Source organism: Vidua chalybeata, chromosome 1, assembly GCF_026979565.1.
Source record: "Vidua chalybeata isolate OUT-0048 chromosome 1, bVidCha1 merged haplotype, whole genome shotgun sequence".
Lineage (NCBI taxonomy): Eukaryota > Metazoa > Chordata > Aves > Passeriformes > Viduidae > Vidua > Vidua chalybeata.
In genome coordinates this window covers 118610091-118637908 of record NC_071530.1, presented here as the reverse complement: position 1 = coordinate 118637908, position 27818 = coordinate 118610091, and the positions used below count along the sequence as shown (strand labels likewise).

The 27818-nt window shown below is 42.8% G+C and overlaps 2 protein-coding genes across 4 annotated transcripts in view; one reads left to right on the top strand and one right to left on the bottom strand.

Moving 5' to 3' along the window:
• Positions 1-27760, top strand: part of MYBL1 (MYB proto-oncogene like 1) — a 63462-nt gene extending 35702 nt beyond the window's left edge. For 2 of the 3 annotated variants that reach the window (XM_053939227.1, XM_053939240.1), the window contains one exon: positions 27619-27747. In XM_053939227.1, the coding sequence (XP_053795202.1) occupies positions 27619-27745 (127 nt within the window). In that variant the 3' untranslated portion in view covers positions 27746-27747. Of the gene's footprint in view, positions 1-27618 lie in introns of all 3 variants that reach the window. The other variant, XM_053939222.1, reaches the window with a different exon arrangement.
• On the bottom strand, positions 4951-18813 carry VXN (vexin). The gene is made up of 6 exons (XM_053939297.1): positions 18750-18813; positions 15771-15826; positions 9919-10066; positions 7374-7435; positions 5965-6050; positions 4951-5137 (listed from the first exon to the last, which is right to left on the bottom strand). The coding sequence occupies exons 1-6, from the start codon at positions 18811-18813 to the stop codon at positions 4951-4953; spliced, it is 603 nt and encodes a 200-aa protein (XP_053795272.1).
• Positions 27761-27818: the final 58 nt, after the last annotated feature.

Genomic DNA, 27818 nt, shown 5'->3' with positions numbered 1-27818 from the left:
CACAGCCAGCATCCAGGAACAGGCACACAGGGCCATGACCACTATTGATATTAAAGACGTTTTGTATGGTGCCATTGCAGCGTGGGGATCAACATCAGTTTGCCTTTGTGTATGGGGACAACCATATACCTTTACAGGGCTTCCTCAGGGCTACAAGCATTCACCCATCTTAACTCACCACGTGCTGGCAAAAGAATTGGGAAAGATACCAGTGGAAGAGGGAGTGAAAGTTTACCAGGACACTGATGATACACTCACAGGATGTAATCATAAGTAGGAGATTGGGACTACCCAGAATAACATCATTATTCACCTTGAAGGTTTGGGATTTAGCTGCTCACTTGTCAATCATCTCTAGAGTTAATGCTGAGATTCTAAAAACTTCGCCTAGACAATTGTGTCTATTTGACATCTGTATTGTTTGTAGAGTTTCTTATCAGGGGTCTCATCTGAGAAATCTGACTTGTTTCAATTTTTGTGTGTGCAAGTTCTGGCATTGCAACTTTTCTGACTGCGTAACTTACAGAAGTAAAATTATTCTGCTGATGTCAATGTTTGAGTTTAAATATTTTCTGTATAAGGTGGGTGGTATTCCCTCAAATTGTCTGTGATTGACTCTTCTGGCAACCCTGTTTGCTACAGGACCTGTAAAGTGAGAGCAAAAGGGGAAGAAAAGTGAGTAAGGCATATCTGAGGTTTTTTTTTTCATGCATCAGTAGGAATTATTTTATGTATTAGCCTAGCCTAAATTCACTACAGTTTATTTAAATAAAGTGGTATGCAAAGTAATTATGCATCTTTTAGTGAGTAGCTCTGTCACAAAGATGGTTTTGAAATGGTGGGGAGAAATTAGAAATCATTTTTGGGGGGGGGGAATGAATTAAAAATGGCTGTGGGATGGACTGTCATCATGCAGTCTCTTTCTTTCACATCAGTGCCCTAGTCAGTCTCTAGTTCTGGGGAACACCAAATTATAAATCGACAAGAAACATGTCTGAAAAATGCATCTTCTCACAGATGTTATAAATTATGACATCAGGCTTGTGTCTGGTAGTGCCAGAGGCAATGCCTTTGGCTGCACACGTTAACAGCTTCTGTCTTTGGTGGAAAAATGGTAAAGTTCACTTATTTTTGTGATCACTCTTTCATATTTTTCTGATGGTGTACTGGAGTCAACCTAATGCAGCTTTCTGTACAACTTCATCTGGAAAATATGTTGCATATCCACATCCTCTTCCATGCTCACGCTGGTATTTTTAATGCACAGCTAGAGATCAGGTATTCACAGATGAGTTCCTAACAGAGGCCAGGTCTTGGAAAAAATCTGTGGCAGCTCCTGTGGTGTGGACACTCACCAAGAGGACACTCCCTGGCTGCTCGTACTAAACATAGATGGTGTCTGTAATGGAAGAGCCAGAAATGTGACAACTTTTCACCAGAGCTGTGTGACTGTGGGCAGTGCTGCAGGCAGGGAATAACTCATCCTCTAACGGAGAGCTGTGAAGTCTGGGTTGATGGACCATGCCCACACCATAAGCTTTTTTCCTGATGCTCTGAATTCTTTCCACTTGCAGTCCTGAGTCACCTTCCCTAGGCTGGGCTCCTGTGGTCCTGTGCCATCCACCTCAGGCTGGGCCATGGTTCAGCAGGGGCTCTCCAAAGCCAGGGTTGTGTTTGAGGTAAGGTCAGTGACTTTGTTGACAACTCAGTTGGTTTTATTCTCTACCAGAGCCTTAAATCCCTTTCAGGAGTCTTTGTCTTGGCACTCTTATTTGATGGGAGGGAGGTGACGTAAATGTTGTGTCTGGGATGTGCTGAGGTCAGGTGTGTAAAGGGGTATCTGATTTCTAGCTGCTGATAGTGCCAGGGCTTTTCTCTGCACATCTGATAACAAAATGGTTCTATCAACTGTACAATACTGGAGCTGCTCACAAATACACTTCCAGGCTCTGGAGAACAAAGTTCATGTTCTTTGCTATCAGAGGTTCACCTTTTTTCAGTACCATACACTCTCCCTTACTTGCCACTAAATGCTTCCCAAAAACTCCTAAGTCTCTGAGATCTGTATGTAACCACATGCTCCTTGTTTATTTTGTTGTTTCTTTTTTTTTTTTTTTTTAAGAATAGAACATAGTTTTAAATCAATAAAATAAATATCTACTACAATACAAAAAAATCCCACAGCAATTCCTGGAATACAAGGAAATTAAATATGCTTCTTGTAAATAGCTCCTTCTCTTGTAGATCCAAATTATAAATAAATAAGAAAAGCATAAATACACATGTCAAGATACAGCAATTATTAAGAAGAAATATTAATCGTCTCCGCCTCCATCCTCATACTGCTCAAAGCTATTAATTAACAAATAAATACTACTACTATAATGCAACTTCCTCAACAAACAAAACTCTTGCTGCCCTGGACTGTGTTTGAGTACCTTTTGGGCAATATTAACTACAAGGGCAGGTACCACAAGTGTTCACTTTCTTAATTACACCTAATTCAGTAAATGAACTTTTCCCAGTGTCTGTCCATCATCCTTATTTTTCCTTTGATTAGGAAATTGGACCAAAAAGGGGAAGCAGTGATTGGTCTTCTCCCAACTCTTTGAGTGTATGTACTGCTATGTAGGGGAGCAGTCCCACTGAATTTACTAGGTTTACCTATATGTGTAAAAATACATATATGGGTTTCTGGCAGGAGTCCTATGGGCTGAGGAGGGGGTTGAAGTGTGGTTAGTGATATTTGTAAAAAGTGTTTCAGGAAACTTGACCATGGCTCCAGCTTGGCTCAGTCATAGAGGACCTGATGTTGGCAGGGTCAGGGTGCTCGGATTTTTGCACAGGATCAGTGTGCCAGGGCCTAATTTAAAGTTGGGATGGACCCCTGTGAGAAATCTCTTGCAGGGAACTGTTCAGGTGTGCAGCCTTCAGTGGGTGTCAGCATTGCTCTCTCGTGCCAGGGCAGAGAAACACATGGTTGACCCTGGGTCACCACTGCCAGCACGTGGCTCACAAGGAACTGTGTTCTCCTTCTTTCCCAGGAGCAAGAAATAAAAGTTGGAGAGCAGATCATCCCTGTCTCGGGCTGCTGGGCCAGAGAAGGACTTTCACCTTTGGTAATGAAGAGGGAGAGTCTGTGTGGTTTTGAGGTGCAAAGTTTTCCTCTGACCAGTTGAGCACCTCTGATGGAGGAGCCTATGACTGGAGCAGTGATGGAGAGCTGAACAAGAGGGCTAACAGAGGTATTTCATGAAGGTGTAGTGCCTCTCTTTCTTTGGCACACTCTGGACTGACTTGGCTCTAGCAGTATGAAAAGCCACAGTTCTTTTTAAGTAAGAACTTCCATCCCCATCCTACTACCATTTCCACCATGTCCAGCCCTAAATAGGTTTTTGCTGTTGCCCTCCTTGCAGCCATCAGGACCATATGCTCTATAAAGCTACTGGCCTGCTCCATTTGTTTTCCCATTCCATGAACTTTGGTCGCTCAGGCTGTCAAGCTGCAAACCTCTTGTGTGTGCTGCTCCACCCTGCTCAACCCAAAGCCAGAAGTCCTGGCTGTCTTTCCCTTCCATCCAGGAGGTCCCTTGGTACTCCTGAGGTGGTGACCCCTGACCAGGGCCAGCTGCCCCTCACTACCATGGCATTGTCTGTGATGGCATCTCAGTGCATTTCACTGCACTGGCTGCAGGCAAGCAAGTTTCAGATGGGAGCTCCTCCCTCTGCTGCTGTCACAGAGTCAGACCTTTATTTTTAATTTACGCCTCGGTGCATTGGCGGTTAGATTAGAGGTCATCATCACTATAAACAGGAGATATGCCTCCTCTGAGCTCAAATATAAAGTTCTGTATTTAGGGAAACCAGTGGGCTTTTTATAATAACTAGGAGAACACTCACAGAAGGCAAGTACTGCTCATGACTAATATAATATCATCCATAATGGTGGTGAAAACTTTTTTGTAAAACTGTTTCATTCTTTTTTGAGAGAAAAACTGAAAAGCACCTGACTAGAAATTTCTAAATTGAAAAAAAAAAAAAAGAGAAAAAAGATTTTAAAGCAAATCCCATTAAATCCATCTATTCATAAGCACAGGTCTCTTGCATGCAAATATCTTATACTTAGTCACCTAGTTGCACCATTTACATACTTTCCTTCCTCCTAGTATTTTGTGCACTTAATGTAATATCCTTTACCACATGGGTAGAGGGTAAATTGCTGACTACCATTTCACTTATAAGCAGGTTCTACAGCAGAAAGTAGCCCTTGAGATTATCCTGTTGCTCTTGGTTTGATCTGGCAGGACAACTTAAAACACAAGTCATTTGTTACATAGCAAAGTTTGGTACATATGTTTGCAAACTTGCTCAGTTCTGGCCCATTGTTTTAGAATTTTTGCATCTTTGACTCCTGCCTTGAAACATCAAAACTGAAGGAAAAGAGATGTTTAGCATGTGTCATTCACAAGATGTGTCAAGCATATTGCAAGATGAGGTTTTTATCTCATGATATGACAGGGGAAGATGACAGGCAGTGGTGCACACAAGTAGATCCCTGGGATTAATGGCACTCTGTAATCAATCTGTTGCCTTGCAGGAATACTCAAACCTCTTCATAGGCTTCTCTTGTTGCCAAGTCCAAGCTCATTCAGACAGGACACAGGAAATGGTGAATGGGTCAGCAGTAGTCTCAGCATTGAGTCAAGATGTAAATCTAGTGGGTTAGTTGGGATTTTAGTGTAATGCAACAAGGAAAGGCCATTGAGTTGCATCATGTTCACCATTTTTACCTTTGTTAGCCTTTCTCCCACTGTTCTGAGGCAATGGCATCAAATAATAAAAAGGATATAATTTTCCTGGATGAGCTGTGCTGTGTCTGTTCCCTCATTGATCCTAAAGCACCTTGTCCTGCTAAAGGACCTTCTGCCCTTCCAAGGGATGCTGACTCTTATCAGTCCGCCTCAAAGGCACTGTTTGTTGCCCCCAGGTACTCTGACTTCTTCTTGTGCTTCATCCACATCTTCCTCAGGAGGCTGGGTGTCCCGCACAGGCTGCCTCCTGTCAGTGGTAGGGAAGCTTCTGCTCCTGGTGGCAGGGCCAGGTCATACTCTGTTGTCTTCCTCCAGCGCTGCCTGTGGCAAACAAATACAATACAAGGTGTGTGCAGAGTGCTTCTCCCTGGCCCTTCTTTCCTGCTTATGGCAACCAGCCCCTCAGAACCAGGAGCTGCCTGGCTGAAACATGTGCCCATGCCCGGCCCACCCCTGGGACCAGCAAGTCTGGAATGAGCAGGGGCTCTGTGCGTCAGGGGGCTGAGATGCTGCAGCTGCCACCACTCAGCTTGGTGCTCTTGTTCCCTCACTATCAGAGGGGACACTGACACAAGGGGACAGGCTACAAGTGGGACCACTCTAAGTACATCCTCTCTAGCAATTGCCACCCAACAAAGAGCGGGTGGATTGCCAAAGGAGAGCGCTGGGCCCTTCCATCAAAGCCCCAGGGACCATGTGACAGTGATGAGCTCCACTGGCTGAGGGGAATTTACATCTCTGTGTATGGAGTGTGAGGACACTGTGACAATGAGCTAGTTACTGTCCCTCAGGTGACAATGGTGGCATCTCAAATCCCACCCAGATTCATGTCTGTGTTAACTGCCTGGTGATGAGTGCATTTGTACTATGGTCTAGCTGTTCCTTAATTAGCCTTTAAGACATAATTTTTTTTCTTCAATTAATTACATTTTCAAATCACATTTTAGGGCAAATATTACAGACTTCTTAGGGGGAAAATACTTTTATTTTGAATTACGATGATTTTTTTTCCTAGTGATAAAGTAGAGCTGTAATGGGCGCTGAGACAGCTGTATAAATGGCCATGGCTGCTAATAAAATCAGCATAACCTTTACCAATCTCTCCCTGCCTCTGGGAAACAAGAGGCATGTTTGGAGGGTGGGAAGGGACTTACTCTTCCGTAGAAGTGCGGTCGCGTGTGGGCGAGCCTGTGACAGCCACAGCTTTCACCGTGATATGGGCAACTGGAGACGGATGCACCTGTGGGAGGATAAAGCACATCATTAGGGAATGCCACTGATGAGTGGGGACACCGGTTCATCTGAGGAAAGAGACTGTTTTAAGAAAACCAATAAATGCTGTAAATCTCTTAACAAGAGAAAGCAGGTTAGGGATTTGACAGCCCGACTCTCACCCACACAATTACCGGTTGCTCACGTGAATATTCTCACTGAGCTCAGCATGGGACTTGAGTGAGCGAGAGTTACACCTCCCATCAAAGAAGGGACACTTGAACTTTTTATTACCTAGTTTTTGTGTTCAGCTTCCTGAGGCAGTGAGGTTTTGTGCAGAGTGAGCAGCCTGCCTCTTGCTGCTCCCCACCTCTACAGCTGCCTGGGAAGCAGACGTCTCAGCCACCACAGTTCCTTGAGCATTCAGAGATGCTTCCCTGTTTTGTTGTGTGCTGTTCTGTGGTGTGGGGGCACCCTGGTTATGCTCCAGTTCTGCCATGGCCCCACAAGTGCCTAATCATCCACTTCCTCCTTGTCTTATTGGCTCATAAATTGCCCACCAGAACTGAGTCACATTTTCCCATAAACAGGTCTCTGAGAATAGCATATCCTCCAAGATGGTAAGTTAAAGTGTGAGTTGCCCAGCAAAAGAAGAAAAAAATTTCAAAAAATTGTGAGGTGATGTCATTATTTCAGGCAATAAGCACACTTATTGATTTTACTGGCAATCCTGAAAAAAGATGTTCATATTATTGTCACTACCATAACTGGTCTTAATCGTTCTAGGGCTATTTCTTCTAGGATTAATCTGAGACTGGGTATATTTAGGTGTGTTTTTCAACTATCCTAAGACTTAGAGATGTTTGAAATCACTTTTGCAAGCATCCTTTGAAATGTAACTATGTTAACTATTGGTAGGTTCAATTAGAGTCATTACACTGAATAACATTAGCTTTAACCATCCTTAAGTAATGTACTGTCATTTTTCTTAAGTGTAGCCCAGCTATCAGCTAGTAATCATGCTTCAGCCATCCAAAAGGGCCTCTGAGACCATGAAGTTTCAATAGCATGGTCTGGTGTTGGTCAGAAATTATTCAAAACTATTTTTTCTCTTTGAAAATGTTAGTTTTTTTCCCACCACTCTTCCTGCTTCCTGAGGGACAGTTCTCTGTTCTATGGCAGTCTCTGCTCACAGCTAAGGGGTCCTCTGGCATAAATTATATTTCAAGCTTTAACAAGGCTGTGAAATCTGCAGGTGCTGCAACAGACTGACATGCTGTTACTGTGGGACATGCTGATGGGTACAATATTTTAAGATACATTGGTAGTTGGTCTTGCTCTATTTGCTTACCAAAGATTTTCCATCCAACAGATGATTATAGGACTTGGATGACTCTTGTTCAGTAATTCCCACTGTAAAGCATAAGAAACATGATATTAGGGGCAATTATCCCATTGCCACAGCTTGTATGAAAAACCTCCTTCTGTGCAGTAAAACCCAGATATGGACAGAGCCCAGATACAGGTTACAGTCCCACCAGATTTGATTATAGCCGAAAGAGCAGAGTGATCATCTATTGTGATGTCAAAATAAGTGATTGTGGAACTGCTTAAGTCATTCTGGAAAGTCTCTCAGCTTGCTCCTGGACTTTTTAAATGAGATGACAAGCTGCCCTTAGCAGACCAAGCTAAATGGCAGCCCTTTCCCCCTCTGTAAACACTCACTTATTTCTAGAAGCAAAGAGCCCAAATGCTCGTCAGCCCCCACTGCAGGTTTGTCCTGCCTAGGAGATCATTCTCTCCTTTCTGTATTGCTCTGGGGAGTTATTTTAACCTGGGCAGAGATGTGTGCTATGTCTACCCCGTCACAGGGAGGGATTTCCACCTTTCTGCCTGTGGCTGAGTGACATCTCTCTCTCTGCTGTCCTCAGCTCTGAAGGTTACCCTTCAGTTTCAAGTAATTGCTCATCCGATAACTTATCCATGGATAAATGCTCACTGACATTCCTGCTCCCTGTGCCAAGGAAATAAATGAATGAGGGAGGCCAGATTTTTTCATGAGGTCAAGTCCTCCTATTTGGCTCTGGGAATGTGGACCTCTCTACTGCTTTGACCAGTGGAATATAAATAACAGCAGCAAATTTGGAAATAGCCAAGGTGCTGCTTATAGTGCTGTCTCCAGCATGACTTAGCAATTGGAATGGTCTCCTCCTTCTGGGGGCAATATTTGACTGTGATAAATATCCTGACCAGCTTCCTTCTTCCCGCTCCACCCCCCTCCTGTAATTCCATTAAGTACCTTACTGTATCCCTCATGTCAAAGTTAATGCAATTACCTCCTCTCATCGTGCATATTAGGTACTAACAGTATTCAGCAAGTGGATCATCAGTGCTTCAGCTAATGACCATATTTTTTATTTTTATTTAGTTTTGTTTTCTCTTACTTTGTCTGATTCTTCCCTTCAGCCCGTTGCTCTTATAAGATACCGAAAATGTTCTTGCAAACTTATAGCAAAATATCTAAGCAAAAGAAAGTCCTCATGGCTTCAAGGCTTCCAGGTTTTGTAGTTGCTCCCCTCAGGGCAGTGATGGCTGGATGCAGTGTGAATTCCACTTCCAGAAGTGCCTTCTCACATGCTGGAATGGACTGTCTTTCTGCTATGCTGTTTGTGCAGGATTTCTGATGGTAGCAATAAACATGCTAATGGCCTCATCTGTGTTGTTTGTTTGTTTGCTGTTGGTTCTAATTTAAACTTAATTTCTAAGTTCTGCCAACTCATTTCCCTTTCTCCCTCTGTGAGACCAGTTTCTCCCTTTTCTGCTCTTGTCTTAGATTCCTACAGCTTTTCTCTTGCTTGCACCTGTCATCCTTTACCTCTCATCTCCCCTAACAGCAGAGACCAGCAGTCCCTCCTTTCCACCTCTCTGGCTCTCTGCCATCCTTTACCCTGTAGCCAGTCCCAGCCACTCCTTCTCCTGTCCCTGCTCCAGTCCTGAAGCTCCAGTTCTTTTTCAGCCACATATTGGCTCTGGTCCTGATATCTTTTTGAGATCTTTTCCTATGGTCCCAGGCTCAGTTTCTTCCTTTCCAGTTTCCCAGGCCCCACTCTTGTCTGGTTTGTTTCTTAATGGGATGGCTTATGTGCAGTGTGGTTGCAGACCAATGATGTGAGGAACATGCACCTTCATGGACCTGCTTTAGAGATTTAGCACCTTTTAACATCCAAATGTCCAATTTATCTTGGAAAAACATGCCATGTGGGATTTCTTTAGTGAAATATGACTTGACTGCATCTGGGTGATTTTTCAAAGGAGAGCAAAAGATGTGTTTTTGATTAAAAGGCCATCCCATGTGAAACTCCACAGCCCTGCTCCAGCTTCAGTCTTCTAAACATAACACACCAGTGTTGAAGGAGCTGAATGGCCACTCTGTTTATGTTTACTCATCTCCTTGGTTTTGTATTGGCAAGCTCCATTTTTCCTTCACGGTTTCTCACAAATATGCTGAACAAGCTTTGGTTGCCAAAAAATCAGGTCTGTGGCTAACATCCAGAATCTGAAAATCCATCCCTAATGATTATATTCTAGCTGATTCTAAGCAACTGAACAGGGATCTTATATAATAGGATGACTCAGGCCAACTCAGTAATTTACAATTTATCATCTCCAAAATATTGTCAGGGAGTGTTTATGACTCTGAATAAAGCGAGTTTATGACTCAATAAATTGAGCAATGCCACGGTCATTATCTCATTAATTCCACTGGCTATTTTAAGCACGGAATTATCCTCCAGGTACATAATAAAGCGCCTGCTTCTCTGCACAACCGGCAGACCGCGATACCTAAAAACCTTCTCTAGCCAGGGAGGAATGAAGGGCTTCAGTGCTGGACTTACCGTGCTGGGCAGCGCCCTTGGCGGGGCAGGCTCCCCGCTGCCCGGCCTGCAGGCAGCCCGCGCCCCGCGCCTCCTCCTCGCCCCGGGCCTCGTACAGCACATGCAGGAGGTCGCCCTGGTGGGGCCGGCGGTCCGATATGGCTACCACCTAGAGGGGAGAGGCAAACCACCCCGTTACACCTGGCCCTGGGGATTAGGTGGTCTGTCGAGGTCATGGGGGAGCTGAAAGGCTGCTTGTTCCTCCTACTGCTTTGCTGTCGTCCAAAGGGGATTTTGTCAGGTGGGGACTGTGGGATTTGTGGGATTTTGTTTGGCTCCAGCTTCTGTGCTGTGTATAGCAGTATGGGAAAATCCTGCTGGGTCTTTCTGGGACCCAGCTACTTAGTTGCACATTTCTGTATTCTCCTCAGGAGACTGAAATGTGCCCCTTTCCAAGCTCTGCTGAATAGGATATGCCTCTGAACTCAGATTTATTTTCTTACTGCATCACATCTTGGGCAATCAGTCAAACTTATGCAATGTGAATTACAAATGCTGTTTCCTTACAGGTCTCTCCTGTCTTTTGAACTTACATATTGTACCTGATAAATGACTACAGAGAACATGAGGCAGAGAGGAGTTGTGCTCCTAGAGATTAATTTTCACAAACATTAGCTCACACAGACAAAACTCACTGACAGCTGCAACTTTGAGCATCACCCCCACCCCTGCCCCATCTCCAACAGTTCCTGAAAACAAGCATGAACAAAATTAAGTTTTTTCTAATAAATTACTACTAAGTCATGGCACTCACTGTACTGCCACAGGCAACTGGGGATGCCACAGCTAATGTGAGTTTGGAAAAACAGGGATGCACCTCAGAGAATGGATTTGTCAAGACTGTTATCCAGGATGGTCTGGAAAGAGTTTTCTCAAGAAGATCAAAGTTGTTTTTTGTTTTTTTTTGGTTTTTTTTTTTTTTTATTCTTCCCTAAAGACTTGTTGCTGTCATACAGAGAATCACTTAAACCAGGTGAAGATCCAAACCAGCAAGGAAACAAGACATGTGGTAACTATTCAGACTATTTCCTATTAGACTTATGTTGGAAGATCATGAGAATAGCAGTTAGCTGCATCGAACTGATGACTGACAGCTGCTGTCTACGTGTTTTAGATATAATTACAGTTAGTTTGCCTCAAGACTGAGACCAACAACTGGCCAGCTCACTATTGACATAGAAAAAGCCTTAATTCTGTCTATTGCTCTGCCTTCTAACATGCACTCAAGATAAAAACAAGACCTTTTTCAAGCATGTTCTCTCATGCCAAATTGTCTATTTCCTCTAATTAAGTTTTAATTCAATTTGCCATTAATCTGCAATGTTCTGTGTATATGATTCTTTACACAGACATAACAACATATGCAAACCCATGTTTTCCAAAACAGGAAAGAAGAAAAACCCCAACCTAACCACTTTTAATTCTTTTGTCTCCATGTACCCTCAGGACAAGCCCACATTACCTAAATCCTACTGACTAGTAGGATGAGGAGCAGAAACTGCCCAAAAACAGGCAAAAGTACTTCTGGAAAAGGCAGTTAAGGCAACCAAAGCCTAATCCAAGGCTGAATAGGGGTTTCCCCCTATTTCTGCAGATTTTGACACACAGCCTAACATGCTCCATGTGCTGTAAACTACCTAAAGACATGCCCAGTGTTCAGTTAAAGTCAAAGGGACTACTGGTGTCCTTGAAGTCAAGCACATGCTAAAGGAGGCTGCAGCTGGCTCCCAGCTCTACTGATCACAAATTTGGAGCTGCTAACAGCTGAGCCTCAGCATTGCTCTGATGTTTCAGAAGGAGGGTGATGCTGATTGTGAGAGGCCTCCTGTTGCTGCTTAAGCTGTTGGCATTGGATCCCTCCCTGCTGCCCCTGGAGCAGTTCCAGTACCTCCCTGTGCCTCTGCAGCAGCTCCTTGCAGGCTGCAGGCTCCTGTGTCCACACACGCCCTGACCACACAAACCTTACAAGCTGCTCACCAGGCATCACCCCTTTCACCACGGTGGCACCAGTGGAGACACCTGTGCTCAGGACTAATATGATGAGACTGTGGCAGGCAGGGATCTCTAATGGCAGCCCTTGGAGTCTGCCTCGTGTGAACCGAGCTCTTCCAGCTTTCAAGGAGTGCCACAAAACTCAGCTTTCCCCACTATTTCTGGAAAAATGTCGAGCGCTCTTGGTCACACTTAGTCTTTGCTGGTGTGTGACAGAAAATGTCATCAACGCCCTGCTACTGAGACACCTGCGGTCACTTATTTTGCATTGTCATGGAAAGAGCATTTTTGGTAAGTAGGATGCTGGCTGCAGTCACCTCTAATCCTGAAAGTGGCTTATTTGATCAGTGTAAACCACCATGGACTTGAAACTTAACATTCTGCCTACGTGTTGCACAAGATGAAATACAGTTTGGGGAAAATAAGAGGATTTTTATCTTGATTAATAGCAAGAATTATTTAGGCATGTTGTCTATGTTTTTGAGATTCCTTGTTACATATGATACCAGTAATACCAAAATGTCTTCAAGCAGCAGAACCTGCATAAATAAGTTACAGTGCTATTTTCCATTACAGCTGGAGACAACAGTGCAATCTCTATAACGTATTTTCAGCAGCATTTTTTTTCCCCAGTTTTTGGTTTTAGCACATTTTGGGAGTTCCTTATCTCCTAATTCAAGATTTCACAGTGACTTTGGCTATCTCACCCCTTACTGTAATATGTAAAGACTTATCTAGGTCAGGAAACTAAACCTGCTGTAGCTGGGTTTTGATCTAAAGTGGAGCTGACATTTCTCTAGGGTACCTAGGGTAAGGCAGAAGGATCAACTGGGAGTCACTTTTCTTTTCTAGACACACCAGGAAATTTAAATCTGTGCAAATGGTAGAGTCAGCCAAACTGCAGAATTAGCAAACTGCTCTCTAAAATCCTACTGTTTTTAGAATCTGTAAATCCTTTGACTGGCCTGGTCTGTTTGCAGGACACTGACTCTGAAATCAGAGTCCAGCAAACTCTCTTTTTATGGACTTTGCCATGCATATGAGAGCACTGAGGCCTGGCATACCCACTATTGGAATTAGCTGTGTTCAGAGGGAAGGGGCACAGAGGACACAGGACAGTCACAGAGAGGCTCTTCCAACCATCCTGATCCTGGACTTAAAATCCCACTGCCAACCAACAACCATCCAGAAAAGGTGACAATTAAATATCTGGCTTTGGATAAAACTTTAGAAGTTAAGAGTCTGAACAACAATGTGCTTGTTAGTGGAGAAAATTCCAGATTTGTAGAGTTAAGTTATTTTGCACAGGGGTATTTTCTACTTTCTTGCAAAGTAGACAGGTACTGGTGTCTAGACACTTCTAACCAAGGGATTTTTGGAGTTAGAAGAAGAAGAGAAGGGAAGGATCTACTACCACTGGAAATAACTCTTAACAGGGCAATGGGAACTGCAAATATACATATTGGTGAAACACTTAGCTAAAAAAAAAAAAAAAAAGGTACTTCCTCCTTTCTGTCACCCTTCCACAGTCATTATCATGCTTTTGGGATGAGTTCTTGTACATGATGGAAGTTACCCCCCCCAGTCAGTAATTTGAATGTTAAATCACTTAATGCTACACTGCTTGAGTATTTCTGCTGTGAAAAAAAAAGGTCTGGCAGATGTCCACATTGGTTGCTATTTTTGTCCTTGCTGAGGATTAAAGTTGTGCATCCACTGCAATCACCAGAGCAGAAGATTTTATGTTAGCTGAGGCATTTCTACAGCTCTGACTGCAGGTGCAGGTGTAAAAGTGAAAAATAAACAATCATTCTGCAACTTTTCTGTGGGTCTAGAAATTGGCAATCACAGCTTCCTCACAGGCACGTCTATTCCAGTATGTGCAATTTACTTCAATGCTTGCTTATGAGCTGTAAGCAGCTGCATCCCACTGAAGAAAGGGAATGTCTAAGAGTTGACTCTGCTCAAACACTTTGGTTTGAGAGCCATCCTTGTAGCTAGAGCTGCAGACCATTCCTCTGGCTTGGTGTTCCCACTGCTAATATGATGCTGTCTGCATCACGACTAAAAGCCAATCAAAGGAGATCCTTAATTGGGGTCAGGAAAGCCCCAAAGGAAAAAAAAAAAAACATTCCTCTTAAAATACAGCAACAAAACAGGGACTTTCTTATTTTCTTAGGCTTTTATGAGTACAGTGTTACCACAGCAGCTGATCCAATCCAAATTAAATATTAGATGCTTCCATTTAGTAGAAACGACTAACTACTGAGATTTGGAACTAGATAACAGACATAGAATTTCCTTTGATTTTGATGTAAGCCAGCTGAATTTTTTCAGCTGAATAGTGCTATGATAAATGTTGTCCAAAAAAAAAAAAAAAGTAAATTATCTGAGCATTTTGTTTCATCAAGTCAGAATAGTTCACTTTTGGTTTGGACTTTTCTGTTGTTTTTATATTGCATGGAAAACAAAATATACCAAAGGTTTAACAAATAAAAGTAGGTATCTCAAAATGGCTTATTTTGAGTAACACTTCAGCAGTCTGACTCATCTTCCTTTGGAATGAAGAGTAATTTTGAAATGTCAGCCTGAGCTATGGGACAAAACCAAACAAACCAAGACTGTCACAGTTTGGGAAAATATAGACATGCATAGTTTCTACCCAAAAAATGACAGATGTTTTTCTGACTCTTCCTGGGGAAAACTTCAGGTGTCCTGTGATGTATTGAGATCCTGTGATCTGCTTTGATAACCAAAAGAGAGGGTGGGAGTGAATGTGATGAGGTTTTTTCCAGTGCACAGGTAAGTGTGGTAAGCAGGAGGACCTATAGTTCTGTGAGGAGATCAGGGAATCAGGAATACAAAGAAAAGGCTCTCTGAAAATGAGGATGGATCTGGGAAGTAGCAAAGGGCATGGAAAAAAAGGAAGGCCAGGGAGCAAAATACTTCAGCAAAGTGCTAGATATGAGACAGGTCTGTGGTGAGAAGAAATGCTTTGGCAGAAGAGTGTCAAACTTGTAAGAAGTGCTTTGATATGCAGAAGAGACTGTCATTCTTGCAAATCAGCTAAAAGGATTGTGGAAGGGTTGTGAATGGGTCAAGTGGATTTCAGGATGGAAAACTCTCTCTGAAGACAAGAAACCTCACACCCATGTGTGAAAGTAGCTGAACTTGCAAGACATTTACTCAGAGCATGAAAAAAGTTGTTATTTTAATCTGGGGGGTTCCTCTGTGCCCTCTGCACTGAGGCTGAGGCAAGGGCAGGCAAGCACTGCTGGGACCAGGGAACAAACAACCTCCCTGGGTCTCTCAGTGTCAACTTATGGGGTCAAAGTTACAGTCCATTGCTTGGTGTATTTATCACAAATTCCCTAGGATACTGGCTACTTGATCAACATTATTATTATTATTATTATTATTATTATTATTATTATTACTTGATTAACACTGATATGATTAGGTGTGATTGACTTTTCATTCCTGCATGTCTCTCTGGACTTATTGTGAAGGCTCTATGAACAATAATTAAGTCTGTGATTACCTCAGATGGCCAGTGTTGATAAGCCACTATGTTCATTTTGACTGGCTCTGCATGGCAAGACCATTTTTTTTTTGTTTCAAAGCACTTCTGTAAATAAACTGCAGCTTTACAGAAACTCCCCCTTCTGTTTCCCACACCACTCCCTGCATCAGACATGGATGCACTTCTTTACCCTGGAAGATCTGCTTCCCATTTACCCACAGCATTTTTGTGGGTATGCAAGGCCAAATAGAATGTGGAAAAAAAATAAAGTAGGGAGAGGAAAGGAGATTTTTCTTACACTCTTCGCTAGGATGTGCTGCGTAGCTTTGGCTCGTCTCCGGGCAGGACTACATGCTGCAAAGAGAAGAACAGAAACATGGTCAGGATGCTGTGGAGGTGGACAGATGCCTCCAAAAGTCCCCTGTAAGAAATCACTGGGGGCAGGGTGGAAAGAGGGGGGAGAAGAAAGGGTTTAAGGAAGATTCTAGCTGAAACAATCCAAAAGAAAGTCCCTTTTGACCTGATCTCAGAGACCATGCTGTAGCTGTACAATGCAGAAATCGTGGCCATGGGGCCACAGCCCATCTCGAGTTTCTGCACCTCTCCCATAGGCTTCCAGGAGCAGCACTCCCCCTTTGTCAGTTTTGATATGGCCTCCCACCTGCCAGTACTTCAGTAGGAAATGAGTAGTGTATACATTATCTTGGAGACTATTATGATTTTATCTAGTTAGAGACTTTATCAATAAGCTCAAACACCCTCATGACATTGTCTCACTTTCACTGCATAATGTCCAAAGCACAACATTTGCACCAAGCCTTATCTTTTCTTTTTCACTCCTCAAAATGACTTGTACATCTCTTTAGCTTGGGACATTTTGCTTAAAGTATTTTTCTCACTTTTTATTTCTTAGACCCATGAAGACACCAGAAGCATAGCACCACCAGCCAATAGATACACAGGATGCCAGGGCCACAAGCCAAGCTTTTGTCTGGACTGAAGCGATTGGTTTTGGGTGATGGTTTTACTGGACTAAGTGAAGGCTCTTTAAACTCTTGTTGTTTGAGTTAGACTTGAAACTGGCCTGAAAGACTCTGTGATCCTCCCAGCTCTCCCTCTTACCCTGCCTTGTGTTCAGGCTACCAGAGCTACAGGATTTAGCCACCAGTGACAGAAACAGGCTTGCAGAAAGCTGCCAAATGTGGAGAATTAACTCCAATTCTAAAGGCTGACCCTAGGGGCAAGGCACGTGAATGGAGGTTTCCTATTCAGGCTCAGTGTATAATCCAAAGGCTTTGAAGAGCCAGGAAGGTTTGTTACAGGATGATGGGTGACTCCTACTCCCCAGGTGAGGTTTCCTTTACCTTGTTGGCATACATTTCACTTGCAGTGCTTATCGCTGCTGGGTATTACTGTTTGCAGAGGTTTGGAGCTGTGGAAGCAGCTGAAGGTCATCCAAGGCTGCTCCTTACTACAGCCAAACTCCTCTCCTCAGATGGCAGCAGTAACAAGTGCCTGGGCTTCCCAGGGCTCCGGTACAAGCAGAGCTGGCAGTGAGACCAAAGTCACCCTTCCTAGACAGCTTGTGTGTGTCTAACAGCCATCCCTCCATACCTCAGTGAGGATATAAGCATTAGGAGCCCACTGGAGAGGAAATTCTGGCCTGGGCTGTGGCTGTAGTGAAACAGGACAAGAAAATGGGAGCGTCCCTGTGAGCAGCCCGTTGCAGTGCAGGGCACTTCCACACTGAGCTTGTCACAAGGAACTTATCTGCCTGCCTAGAGTGTGCTAAGCTGTCAGTGTGATTAGAGTCTGCTCTGCACGGTGTGATATCCTCAGGGATCCTCACTGTCTTCTCCTGCAGGACTCGTTTTGTATTTTAAATCATGCTGAGTGTGGGATGAAAGCCAGACAAATATAGTGAAGGTGGTTTTTTTTTTTTTTTTTTTTTAACCTAGGAATATGCTGTAAGTTGTTTTTGAAGCTGCTTCCATCACCTTTACTTCTGGAATTTCACTGTGTGAGGACTAAACTAATTGCTCATAAGCAAAACATTCAAGTGCAGAAAAGTTTAGTGATGCAAGTAATTACCTTCTTGTCTCTCTGGTATTTTAGGTATTTTACCACACAGTGTAAGGAGTACAGTTTTTTAGAGATTTCTACCAGAAGCAAGTGCTCTTGTGCTGTTATAGCTGCTACCCAGGCTAGTGCAAAAGGAAAAACACATAAATGTGCCTAACAGTAACAAATTTGCCTACTTTTAGAGTACATATGATCCACAGTCCCTCATCCTCTGTTGTCTGCCAGAATGAGTGGCAAAAGGTTTACAGGGCTGAAGAAAGGCAAGGCATGAAAAGGAAGTCACAGCACCAGCAAACATGCAATTAGTCAAATAGGCATTGAAAGAAGGGTGAATCACAGAAGTAGCCAGAATTGACCCACTTGCGTGGGAATACAATGGCAGCAATGGAAACAGTGGGGCTGCGAGGCTGTCCCTGCAAACACAAATTTCTGCAGAGAGCTGGAGAAGGAAGAGAAGAACAAATCCTTGCAGATGATGTATGTGGATTTGCCTGCAAAAGGATGTTTGTACGTATAGCCCAGATTTTGGGCAACAAATATAATTACAGTGATGGTTCACTTTGTCATTTCCACTTATATTCCAAGATTAAGCAGCTGAGAGCTCATGCTCACAGCTTGCAAGTAAAGATCTGATCTGGCCCCACAATTTGTTTTCCCTGCTTTTCCCTGCTTTCTTGTTGCTGAAATATGCAGCCATTGAGTTTAAACTAATTTGTTCAATCAAATGCAGGCTGGGCTTTGTCCGGTTCTTACTCTTCATTAGAAGCAATTAATGTTAATCATGCATTCATTTCCAGGGCATGGCTTTGGAAATGTTCCACTTATTGAGCCAGCAGACTTAAATTCAACATTCATGCACTTCACCCACTTCTAACTGCTCGCAGAACTTCATTCTCTTTTCTATTACACAGAAAAGCCACACAGTTGCAAGCTGTCACTTTAGCAGTTACCTCATAGGTATAGCAACACCGATTCCAGATCTCCCAATTTTGCCAGAGTAAAGATTTTACAGAGCCCCAGTACTGAAGCACCTTCACGGATTAGGTTGAGAAAGCAGCAGCGAGGGCTGGGCTGCAGGCAGAGCACGGCACAGCAGAACAGATGAGCTGCTCTCTTCAAATATTTCCCCGCTGCTAAACATCCCATCCCTCTAAAAGACAGCACCATAGCCGTTGTTAGATTTTGATGTACTCACATTTGGAAGAAATCACGGTGAAAACTTCTAAATTTTCATCGCTGCAGCTGTAAATCTGGTGCATTTTCCACCTCTCCCTACTGACTGCCTTTCAGCTTCATGCAACCGCTCTGAACTTCTGGTAAATAGGTTTCACTAATCCAATCTGGCTCTGTGATCATTGTCCAGATCTACAAAGGACAGACTGATGCTGTGATCTCATCTCATTCCATATTCTTCATTGCAACATTTTCTGCTCCCATCTGCCTTTCTATGAATAATATTAACACAAAGATTTAATTTAGCTCTTGCTTAAGCCTCTACTCAGATAGCAGCGTTTTATTTTACATTTACTTTTACCAGTATGGAGAATCTCCTGCAATAAATAGCTAATAATTAAAGTCTAATCTATTGGAAACTGTTTACAGAAGTACTGCAAAGATACTTGAAATAAGTTGGGTTAAATGTGTACTCTAACACATTTACCATAAAATTTTTCTCCTTACACATAATGAGGAGATGACTCTCGGTATGTTAAGAAAAGGATTTTTTGCTTTACCTTTTCATTTCTTAAACAAATACTGGAATCCTGGGTTTTTCAAAGCAAAATTTCAAAAGCAGATGTCAAAGAAAGGCAGATGTGCATAGATCTCCATGCCCCCTGCATGTCTGTCGGTGCAAGGGGAGGAAAGGTGGCTCAGTCATGGATGGGTTCCTGACTTGATGGCTCTGGGGTCTAATCCCATATTTATGCACTTCAATAAAGGGTCTTCTTGCCAAAGCTTTTCATTTCTTAATACTCCCATCAGAAATTGTTCCTTTCCACCTCTATGAATATCAGCCCCCTCAACTTCTGGTGACTTAATGCTGCCATGGACACACAAGACAAAATTTTGGCTTGCAGGCTCCAACAACTGATGTAGTTGGAGCACTTTCAAGTGTGAATAATGATATTAAATTATATCAGTCTAATGAATAGCCTCCATTACTACCACGTGTGTGTCTAATTAACACAAAAACAAGTGCTATCTTCTCCTATAGATGTCTGCCACCAAGAGTCCCAGATGGAAAGTGCCAGTGAACATGGGGCGCCACTGTCATATTGATGAACATTTCTTATTTGAAATAATAAATATTGGTCAAATAGACATCCTGAGCCTGGAAGCATTTTGGTTGAGTGGAAGGTGTCGCTGTTTCAAGAAAGCAGTGCGCGAAGAGAAGCTGTTGTCACTTGTCACCTCCCAGGGCAGGCTCCTGCTGTCCAGGGGCAGCAAAGCCTTTGCAGGGCTGGGGGTATTGTCCCAGGAAACCATGCCATGCTTGAAGCAGGCAGTGGGACGGCAATATAATCAACCAAAAGTTCAATTAGTTTTTGATTTATTGCGCCACATGTTCTGCTTGTATGACTGATGTCATTAACATCAGGCTCGGCTGGCGCATTCATCTGTCCCTGCCCGGCTGCCTCTGAAGGCGCACGCACTCAACAGATGGGGAGCTGCACGGGTGCGAAGGCAATTGTTTACCCCCCTATTGTCCCTGTGTCAAGCAATCAACCCAAATCCATTACCCACCGAGAAAAAGATCAGCGCACCGTCCATTCAGCACTGAATGGGGCAAAGGCGGTTATGCAGGAGGCTCTAAAAGCTTTCAAAAGGATAAAAAAAATAATGAAGACCAACACTGAATAGTCCATAAAAAAAAAAAAAAAAGCTATAACAAATCTAACCCACCCTTTATTTCACCTTCAGATATTCAGAGTCCTATGAGAAGACAGGCACTTTTGGACCTGAGTCATTGTTTTCCTAATTCTAGGTATGACCTACAGATATTTTCAAATCACAGATAGGGTTTAACATTAGAACAAGAATTGGGTTCTTCATCCTTTGAGGGTTGGTGGGATGTAGAGACTGAAGTGAGACTCTAGAGCTGGTCACTAGCTGGCATTCACTTCATTACAGGTCAGGTAGGCTTTGGACACATCCTTACAAGGCACAGGATGTTCTGAGGACAAATCACTCTATAGAGAGCTGATGAAAGGCACTCATATCACTTTCAGACAGAAAACTAGGGCTCAGGAGGTCGGATATAATATGCCTCATCTGGGATCTTCATCTGGGAATGAATTGTTCCCTGTCTATGAAAAGGAATTTCCTTCATTTTGTCCAGATCTTGCAGAGTAGTTGAGTACTATGAATGCTCAGGGTTTTGCATGAAATCTTAATGTGACTTCAAGAGAAGACCTGCACATATTGGGCTACTTTTTTCTACCTCTGTGGGAGATATTTTGGGCAAATGTCCAATGTTGGGTTTAGCTATGAAATAGGTGTAATTATATGTGCAGGAAGTGTAGTGCAAAAGCTCTACTGCATGATACCCAAGAAAGAAGTGTAGGCAGTAATTTTACACTTGGAGGAGAAACTCTCCACAATGTCCAACCTAGGAAATGTAGAGCTACATCAGACAATCTCACATGGCATCTCCTTCCATCTCCCTACTCACCTAGCAAGAGTCCAGTCTGTGGTGGGAGGAGAAAACCAAACAGGTTTTGAGTTTATGAATTTTTTTTTTTGCTCCCCAAGCTACATAAAATGTCTGGAGACCAGGCTCAAATTTTTTCTTCTCTGCTAAAGTGAGGAATAAGCTATTAACTTAATTCACATGGTGCCACTGCAGCCATGAGAAGACCCTAAGAAGTTTTTGCCCTGGGGTATATCTTTGACCTAAGAGTGCCAAGTGAACACGTTGAATCCAAATTCCTCCCTGTGGGGTGCGATACAGCAGTTTACCAAATACCCACACTCAGTGCTGATAGTAAAGGATCAAAACATTTCCTGGTGGCAAAACAAGGTTACCAAAGGTGAGCAGGGACAAGTGAGAAGGAGGAGGAGGTGGAGAAGGAGGAGGAGAACTCCAGACACAAGAACAGACACATGCTGTCTGACAAAACACATATCTAGCCTTATCTGCAGGTCTGGGACAGGAAAAGTATTTGATTCTTGGGAATGGGGGTAGAAAGGAGGGGGGGGGCAGAGAAGAAAAAATGCTTGCTGAGGCTGAAAGGGAAAAAAAAAACTTCAAAACAGCAGAAGTATCAACAAACCTTGTAAAAATGGCAGAAAAATCCAATAAACTGGTAAGATGTCCCTCTGGGGAGTTGGCAAGGGTGCTTTTTTCCAAAGCCTGAATCTGTTAGGACATATTTTGAAGAGACAAATGCAGATGCTTGTCCTGTTTACCAAGTATGCCGGAGCTGGTAAAATTGAAAGGAGTCAAATTTTAAAAATATGGTTACAAAAACTGTAATTAAAACTTTGAGTTATTTAAGATAATCAGAAACCCTAGACCTTATTTATCCTGGCCTCTGTGAACAAAGGAATCCCTTTTCGGTGCAGTATTCTTCCAGTGAAGTTGCTGGGAAGCAACCTGATACTCTCTACATGTGCAAGGGGTATTGCCAAGGGATTCCCTGGCCCACAGAGGACAAAGGTCTTCCCAAGGCAGGTCTCTGGCTTCTCCCTGGATCTTGTACCTTGTTGCATAAGAGGTAAACCTAATCTGTACTGAGCCACTTGAGCCTATTTCATACTGTTAGCTGGGCAATATGATAAGGATAAACCCCAGGTATTTTTGGAATAGGATTGTGAACCAGAGGGATGCACAGATAACCATTTAAAAATAAGATGGGATAAAACTGCACATGCATACTGCAGGCATCTACTCTAAACCACTTCTGCATGATGCAATGCCAGCAGCTTTTTTTTTGTGAAAGGAAAATTGCTTTGTTTCAGTTTAGGGCCACAGAATTACAACTGCAAATAAAGGAAAGGAAAAAGGAAAAACAACCAAAAAAGCAAACTATACAGTGAGTTTCTCATACATAATCTGCTGTTTTTCTCTGAATGAAAGGAATAGAGAGACAGATACACTATCAGAAACTTCACCTCACACTCATAGCAGACAGCAAAATTAGTTCAAAATTGAAGTAGCACCGCACAGCTTAAAGGTCTGTGAATAAGTGGATTTTCAAACATAACATGTGAATTTGCATGTCTCTAGAAGCTGCTGTAACAGATTTTTCCTGAATGGGAATAAGACTGAGGCATTCAAAAAACATTTTGAACTTTAAATTCTCTACAGGGAACCAGGAGAGAGAGATGCAAGAGCTCTGCAATTTGAAAAGATGAGCACACAAGCTTCACTGCTAATTGGGAAAGGAAATACCAACCAGACCTGGAAGCCAGGCTGAAAGCATTCCACACTAGTTACAGAAAGATATTGCAGAATTCTGAAAAAAAAAGGAGAAATAGAGAAAAGGAAAAAACAAAAACCGTGGTTGGCTTATTTTATAAAAGTTACATATAGAAAACTGGGCATTCACAAATTTGCCCTAAGCTTGTAAAACACACTTGAGTAGGTCCATATGATGATTAGGTAGAAACAATGCCCAGTACCACAAGGTTCCAGTCCCACAGAGCTTGTGCCAACAGCAGGGATTGCACTAAGCCAGTATTAAAGCTAGGGCCAGGTTGAGCACGTGGAGGCTTAACAAGCTTTCATATACTGGCCATGTACTGGTAATCCACAGAAAGCATTAAAAATGTCAACAAAGGAGCGTTATGTCCAAACCAGGCTGTGACAACAATAGCTCATTAAGATGCTAATCTTGAACTACATTTGTCCTGGATTTATTAATTTTTCAAGCTAATTGATCAGTGAGGTCTTTATTCCCCTGATAAGACACAGTGATTTTTAGATACTGTCTTCTCCCTCCCAATTGTTTCCTTTAGAACATTTTAAGATTATCTCGACTAATTGCTCCTGCTTAACACATAATCATTTTTGGGCAAGCAAGCACATTAATCAAAGCCTATCCTGTGGTTCCTGGATTTAGGCAGTGGTAGCCCCCTTGCTGCAACTGCATCCTGAGTCTTGCACCATATGCAGTAAAATCTACTCTTGGGTAACCAGGCACAAAATACTTAGGATTTTTCCAATGGATAAGTCTGAAGAGTAAGGCAACCTGAACTGTCACCTTACATATCTCGTGTGTCCTCACACAGCCATCAAGCTCCTTTTGCCACATGCAATACATGTGCTCCAATGGGGATGAAAGGTCTTTGAAGGGTATCAGATGGCATTGCCTCCTCTGGCTTAAGCTCTGTGTGAAAATGAGATTAAATTTAAAACAAGGACCATCATTATTTGGACTAGAGACCATGGGACTAGCAACTTAGAAAATAGGAAGTAGAAGCTGCACTAAAGGCATAAAAGCAGATGAAGTGAGTCCCCTTTTGATCTAGACTCAAATAATGTGGCCTGTGTGAAGAAGCAAGGTAGCACAGGAGCTGGCACTGTGACAGAGGAGGCTTCAGAATTGCTGTGCCTTTGAAACATGATTATTTTGAGGTATCTTTTGTGCAATCAGTACATCAAATGACCATAGAGCATACAGGTAAGAGCCTGGAGGGGGGGAACTCTGATGCCAATTATCCTGAAACAGTTTTTGCTGAGATGAGGCGATTTATCTGATCTTCCTGCTGCTTTGGTCTTTGTCCTCTCCACTGACGCTGCCAGTAGGGGTGTCAAAGATCTTCTGCTGTAAGCACTTGACTTGTTTGTAGGAATCTGATTAAAGTAGATCACCTCAGATAACAAGAGGAATTAATGCTGCAAATACATAGGAGAGGATTTTCAAGCTTATAAGCTAGATAGAGGTCAGTACTTTTAAAGTCACGCATCAGCCTCTGAGATCTCCAATTTTCGCAGAACTCATGATCTTTACGTGTCCTTCTCCTTTATCCTGTTAGCCTTTACACTTAAGCATTTGCCTTTATTACTTCAGTTTTACCTGTAATCTGCTCATTTGCTCTGTCCACTTCTAGGAAAGTACTGTACAGAGCTAACCCTGTGAGAAAAAAAACCCAAAAGGGAGCAGGAAAGAGTTTTTGTGGGCCTTGCTATGGACATGGAACCTAATAACTACATAAGTCTAGATTCCTCATCCTTCAGGTTTCTACAATATTTTAAAAATGCATATTCTCATCTTAGATGTCCCCCTGAAGTCTGATCCTCTCAACTCCTAGACCCTAGCACACTTTTTCTCTCTTTCAGGCTCAACATCTCAGCTGTGAACAACTGTACTCATATGTCTGCCAATTTTTCTCAAAGCCTGCCTTGCTGTGTACCTGCTGAAGAACACACTCAGACCTTTAGTGCCTGTCAGCCAAACCCCTGCTGCCTCTATTGGGCACCTTGGTGTTTGAACTCAGCTCTGCTGGGTAGGCCCCCAAATTGGGCTTTAGGGTTGGTGACATTATAATTTCTGACATGAGAAGTCACAAAGAGTTACTTTATGATCAGAACCTGCCCGCCAGCTCTCAGCTCAGTTTTACTAACTGAGGAGTCCCAACCTTAGGTCTTCCATTTAAAATACAAGTACAGTAGGTATGAAACACACCAGCTTGACCACGCACTAAGAACTAAACCTGGGAGATGACTACAGGAAAGCTGTGGGATGTGACATTCCAGCATGTCCTAAATGCAAGTGGTGACACTGTCAGTGTGCCTGAATAAGACCTGTGTGCTCCAGAGGCTGCATCCCTCCAGAAGGGAACATGGAGGTGCCACCAGTCACAGAAGGGCACCAGCACGGCTTCAAACCTTCCTGGAGAGAGAGTGATCCGCTGAAACACAGAGGCTCTGAGATTTTAGTAGTGCAAGGCAATTGAAATGCAGGCTGTTCATGTTAATTCCCATTTTTCCCTGCTTGGATAAGCACACGGTAACAGCTTTCATGAGGCAGGAACTTGTCCCTTGGAAAATGGATTATGACCACCAACTCCTGCACATAAAGTACTGAGCAATCATCCAGTGGTCACTAGTGAGACACCATAGGTCTGTGCTGGTGACCTAGGGGTGAAATGACTTTCTTTGTCTGTCTGAATCCCTGAAGCATTCAGACCCTGATCAGGGGGGATGTTCTGATCTAAACCACCATTAATCTTCCTTAAGGTGAAAAGGTCAGAAGAGCAAGTTATTCAATGTTAACTGTTTTGGTTTTTTTTTAATGCCAGCAAAAAAGCTTTTTTATTCCCAACGCTGTCTTAAAACATACAGCAACATTTAAACATCCAAAGTTTCACAGTCATTTTCTGAAAGTGCTGTCAGCTTTTAGATAAATGACAAAGACCATACACAGTGTCAGCCCCCCACAGCTGTGTCCATAGCCATAACAACAATGCCACACAATGTTGTCCTTAAATCCCATAAAGGCAAGAAACAATGCCAGAGAATGAAGCGATAACATATTGGAGCTGCTGACAATCAGTCTTTAACATGTGTTATCCATTTGACTGCAGGTGTAAATCAGCATTTCAATGTCAACTTGCTAATTTAAGGCTGTATGGTCAAATACCCAGAAAAAGCACAAGTGCACTGTTAAAGTAGGTCAAAGTCACTGCAAGTCAGGGAACTCAGAGGAAAAGATCCCCATCAAGAAACCATTCTGGACTATGAGATATATATTTCATGATAAAGTAATATTAGATTAAATTAAACATTTAATGGGAGCTCAGACTACAGTGTCAGCAATATTCCAATATTCCTTTGCTGTTCAGGTGACTTTGGTGGTGTATGTGCTGCCAGTGTTTGTGGCTCAGGAATCAAGCTGCGTAGCTCTACAGGGTGACAGAAATTAACACGTGAATTATCTCCAGAGGATACAAGTTTCATTTTCTCTGCCTTCACTTAACTATGCAACCACATGGATGTAAATTAATTTTCCTCTTTAGTTCCCATGTTCAGAGAAATAAGGAAAGTATCTGCTGCCATTTGTTGTACTTAAGAGTTCTCTGAAAATGGGATACATGTAATTGTTCAATAGAAACCAAAGTCTGAAAGTATTTTTTTCATCCTCCTCCCTATTACTAGGAAAGCAGTTAACTTAACAACCTGATTAACATTCTATTGAGCTGTGTCAAATGGTTTTTCCTCTTTTTTTTTGGCTGGACAACATTTTCTACCCACTCACTTGTGGCAGCTATTTCAGTACTATGGGGAAAAAAAGAAACTGAATGGCATTTTAGTGGGTTAATGGAAGACTAGAACTGGCAAAATATAAAACTGCATTCAGAAATATTGCATCTAAGCATCCTTAATGATAACCCAGGTGTGGGGCTTTTTTTTTGGTTTCATTTTCTTTGAGAAATTCAGAGCAAACAGCAGAAGCTTCTGCTTATTCTCATGGACCACTACACTTAAAAATTATGCACTAAGCATTTTTGACCCATTGACCCTGAGTGATTTCTCGTACATACACTGCAGGTAAACAGAAAGGCTGAAAAATAGGCATGTACAAAGAGAGCCGAGACCTCTGCAAATTTGGTCTCATGACACCACTGTTCAGAGGAATCTCCTCTTCTACAGGTGGCCAGGTGGTATGTCAAAGATTAAATCAGATCTCGAGGCAGGATTAGCAGAGCTGGCTAGGTGTGGGAGACCCTCTCCTCCCTGCTCAGGGCTGACACTGCAGCAGACAAGCAGCTTGTGCAATGCTGTGTGAGCTATGGCTGCTGGAGACATCAGGAAAATGGTGGCATCGCTTTCTGCATTTACTAGCTGGTGCTTAGATTTAAATCAAGTTCATTTTTATTTAGGAAGCACACAGGGATGGTCTGAGGAAAAATGGAGACCCTACCTTTAGGCCCTCTGCAAAGACACGTTTAATGCAGCAATGGATTAACTTGGTTGGAGCTGTTGAATCCCAGGCACACTGCACGTGTCCTGGAGCACAGTGATGCCTAAGCAGATTTACTCAGGGGTTATGGAAAGGGTCTGGACAGAGCTTGGCTGTGTCCCTTAACCATTGTTCTTTCTCATCCATTTTTTTCAGGTCTCAGGGAGATGGAAAGCCAACCACAAGGCAGAAGATGACAGCCACGGCCCAACACAGTGCAACAGGAATGATCATACAGCCTAACCTATGTGTAGTTTCTTCCAAGTTTATTCAAACAGGATAATGGTGAGAGTTTTTGAAGATTTAGGCATGTTAAGTACATTTTTTTTTTTTTTTTTTGCTTCATTCTCTTTTTA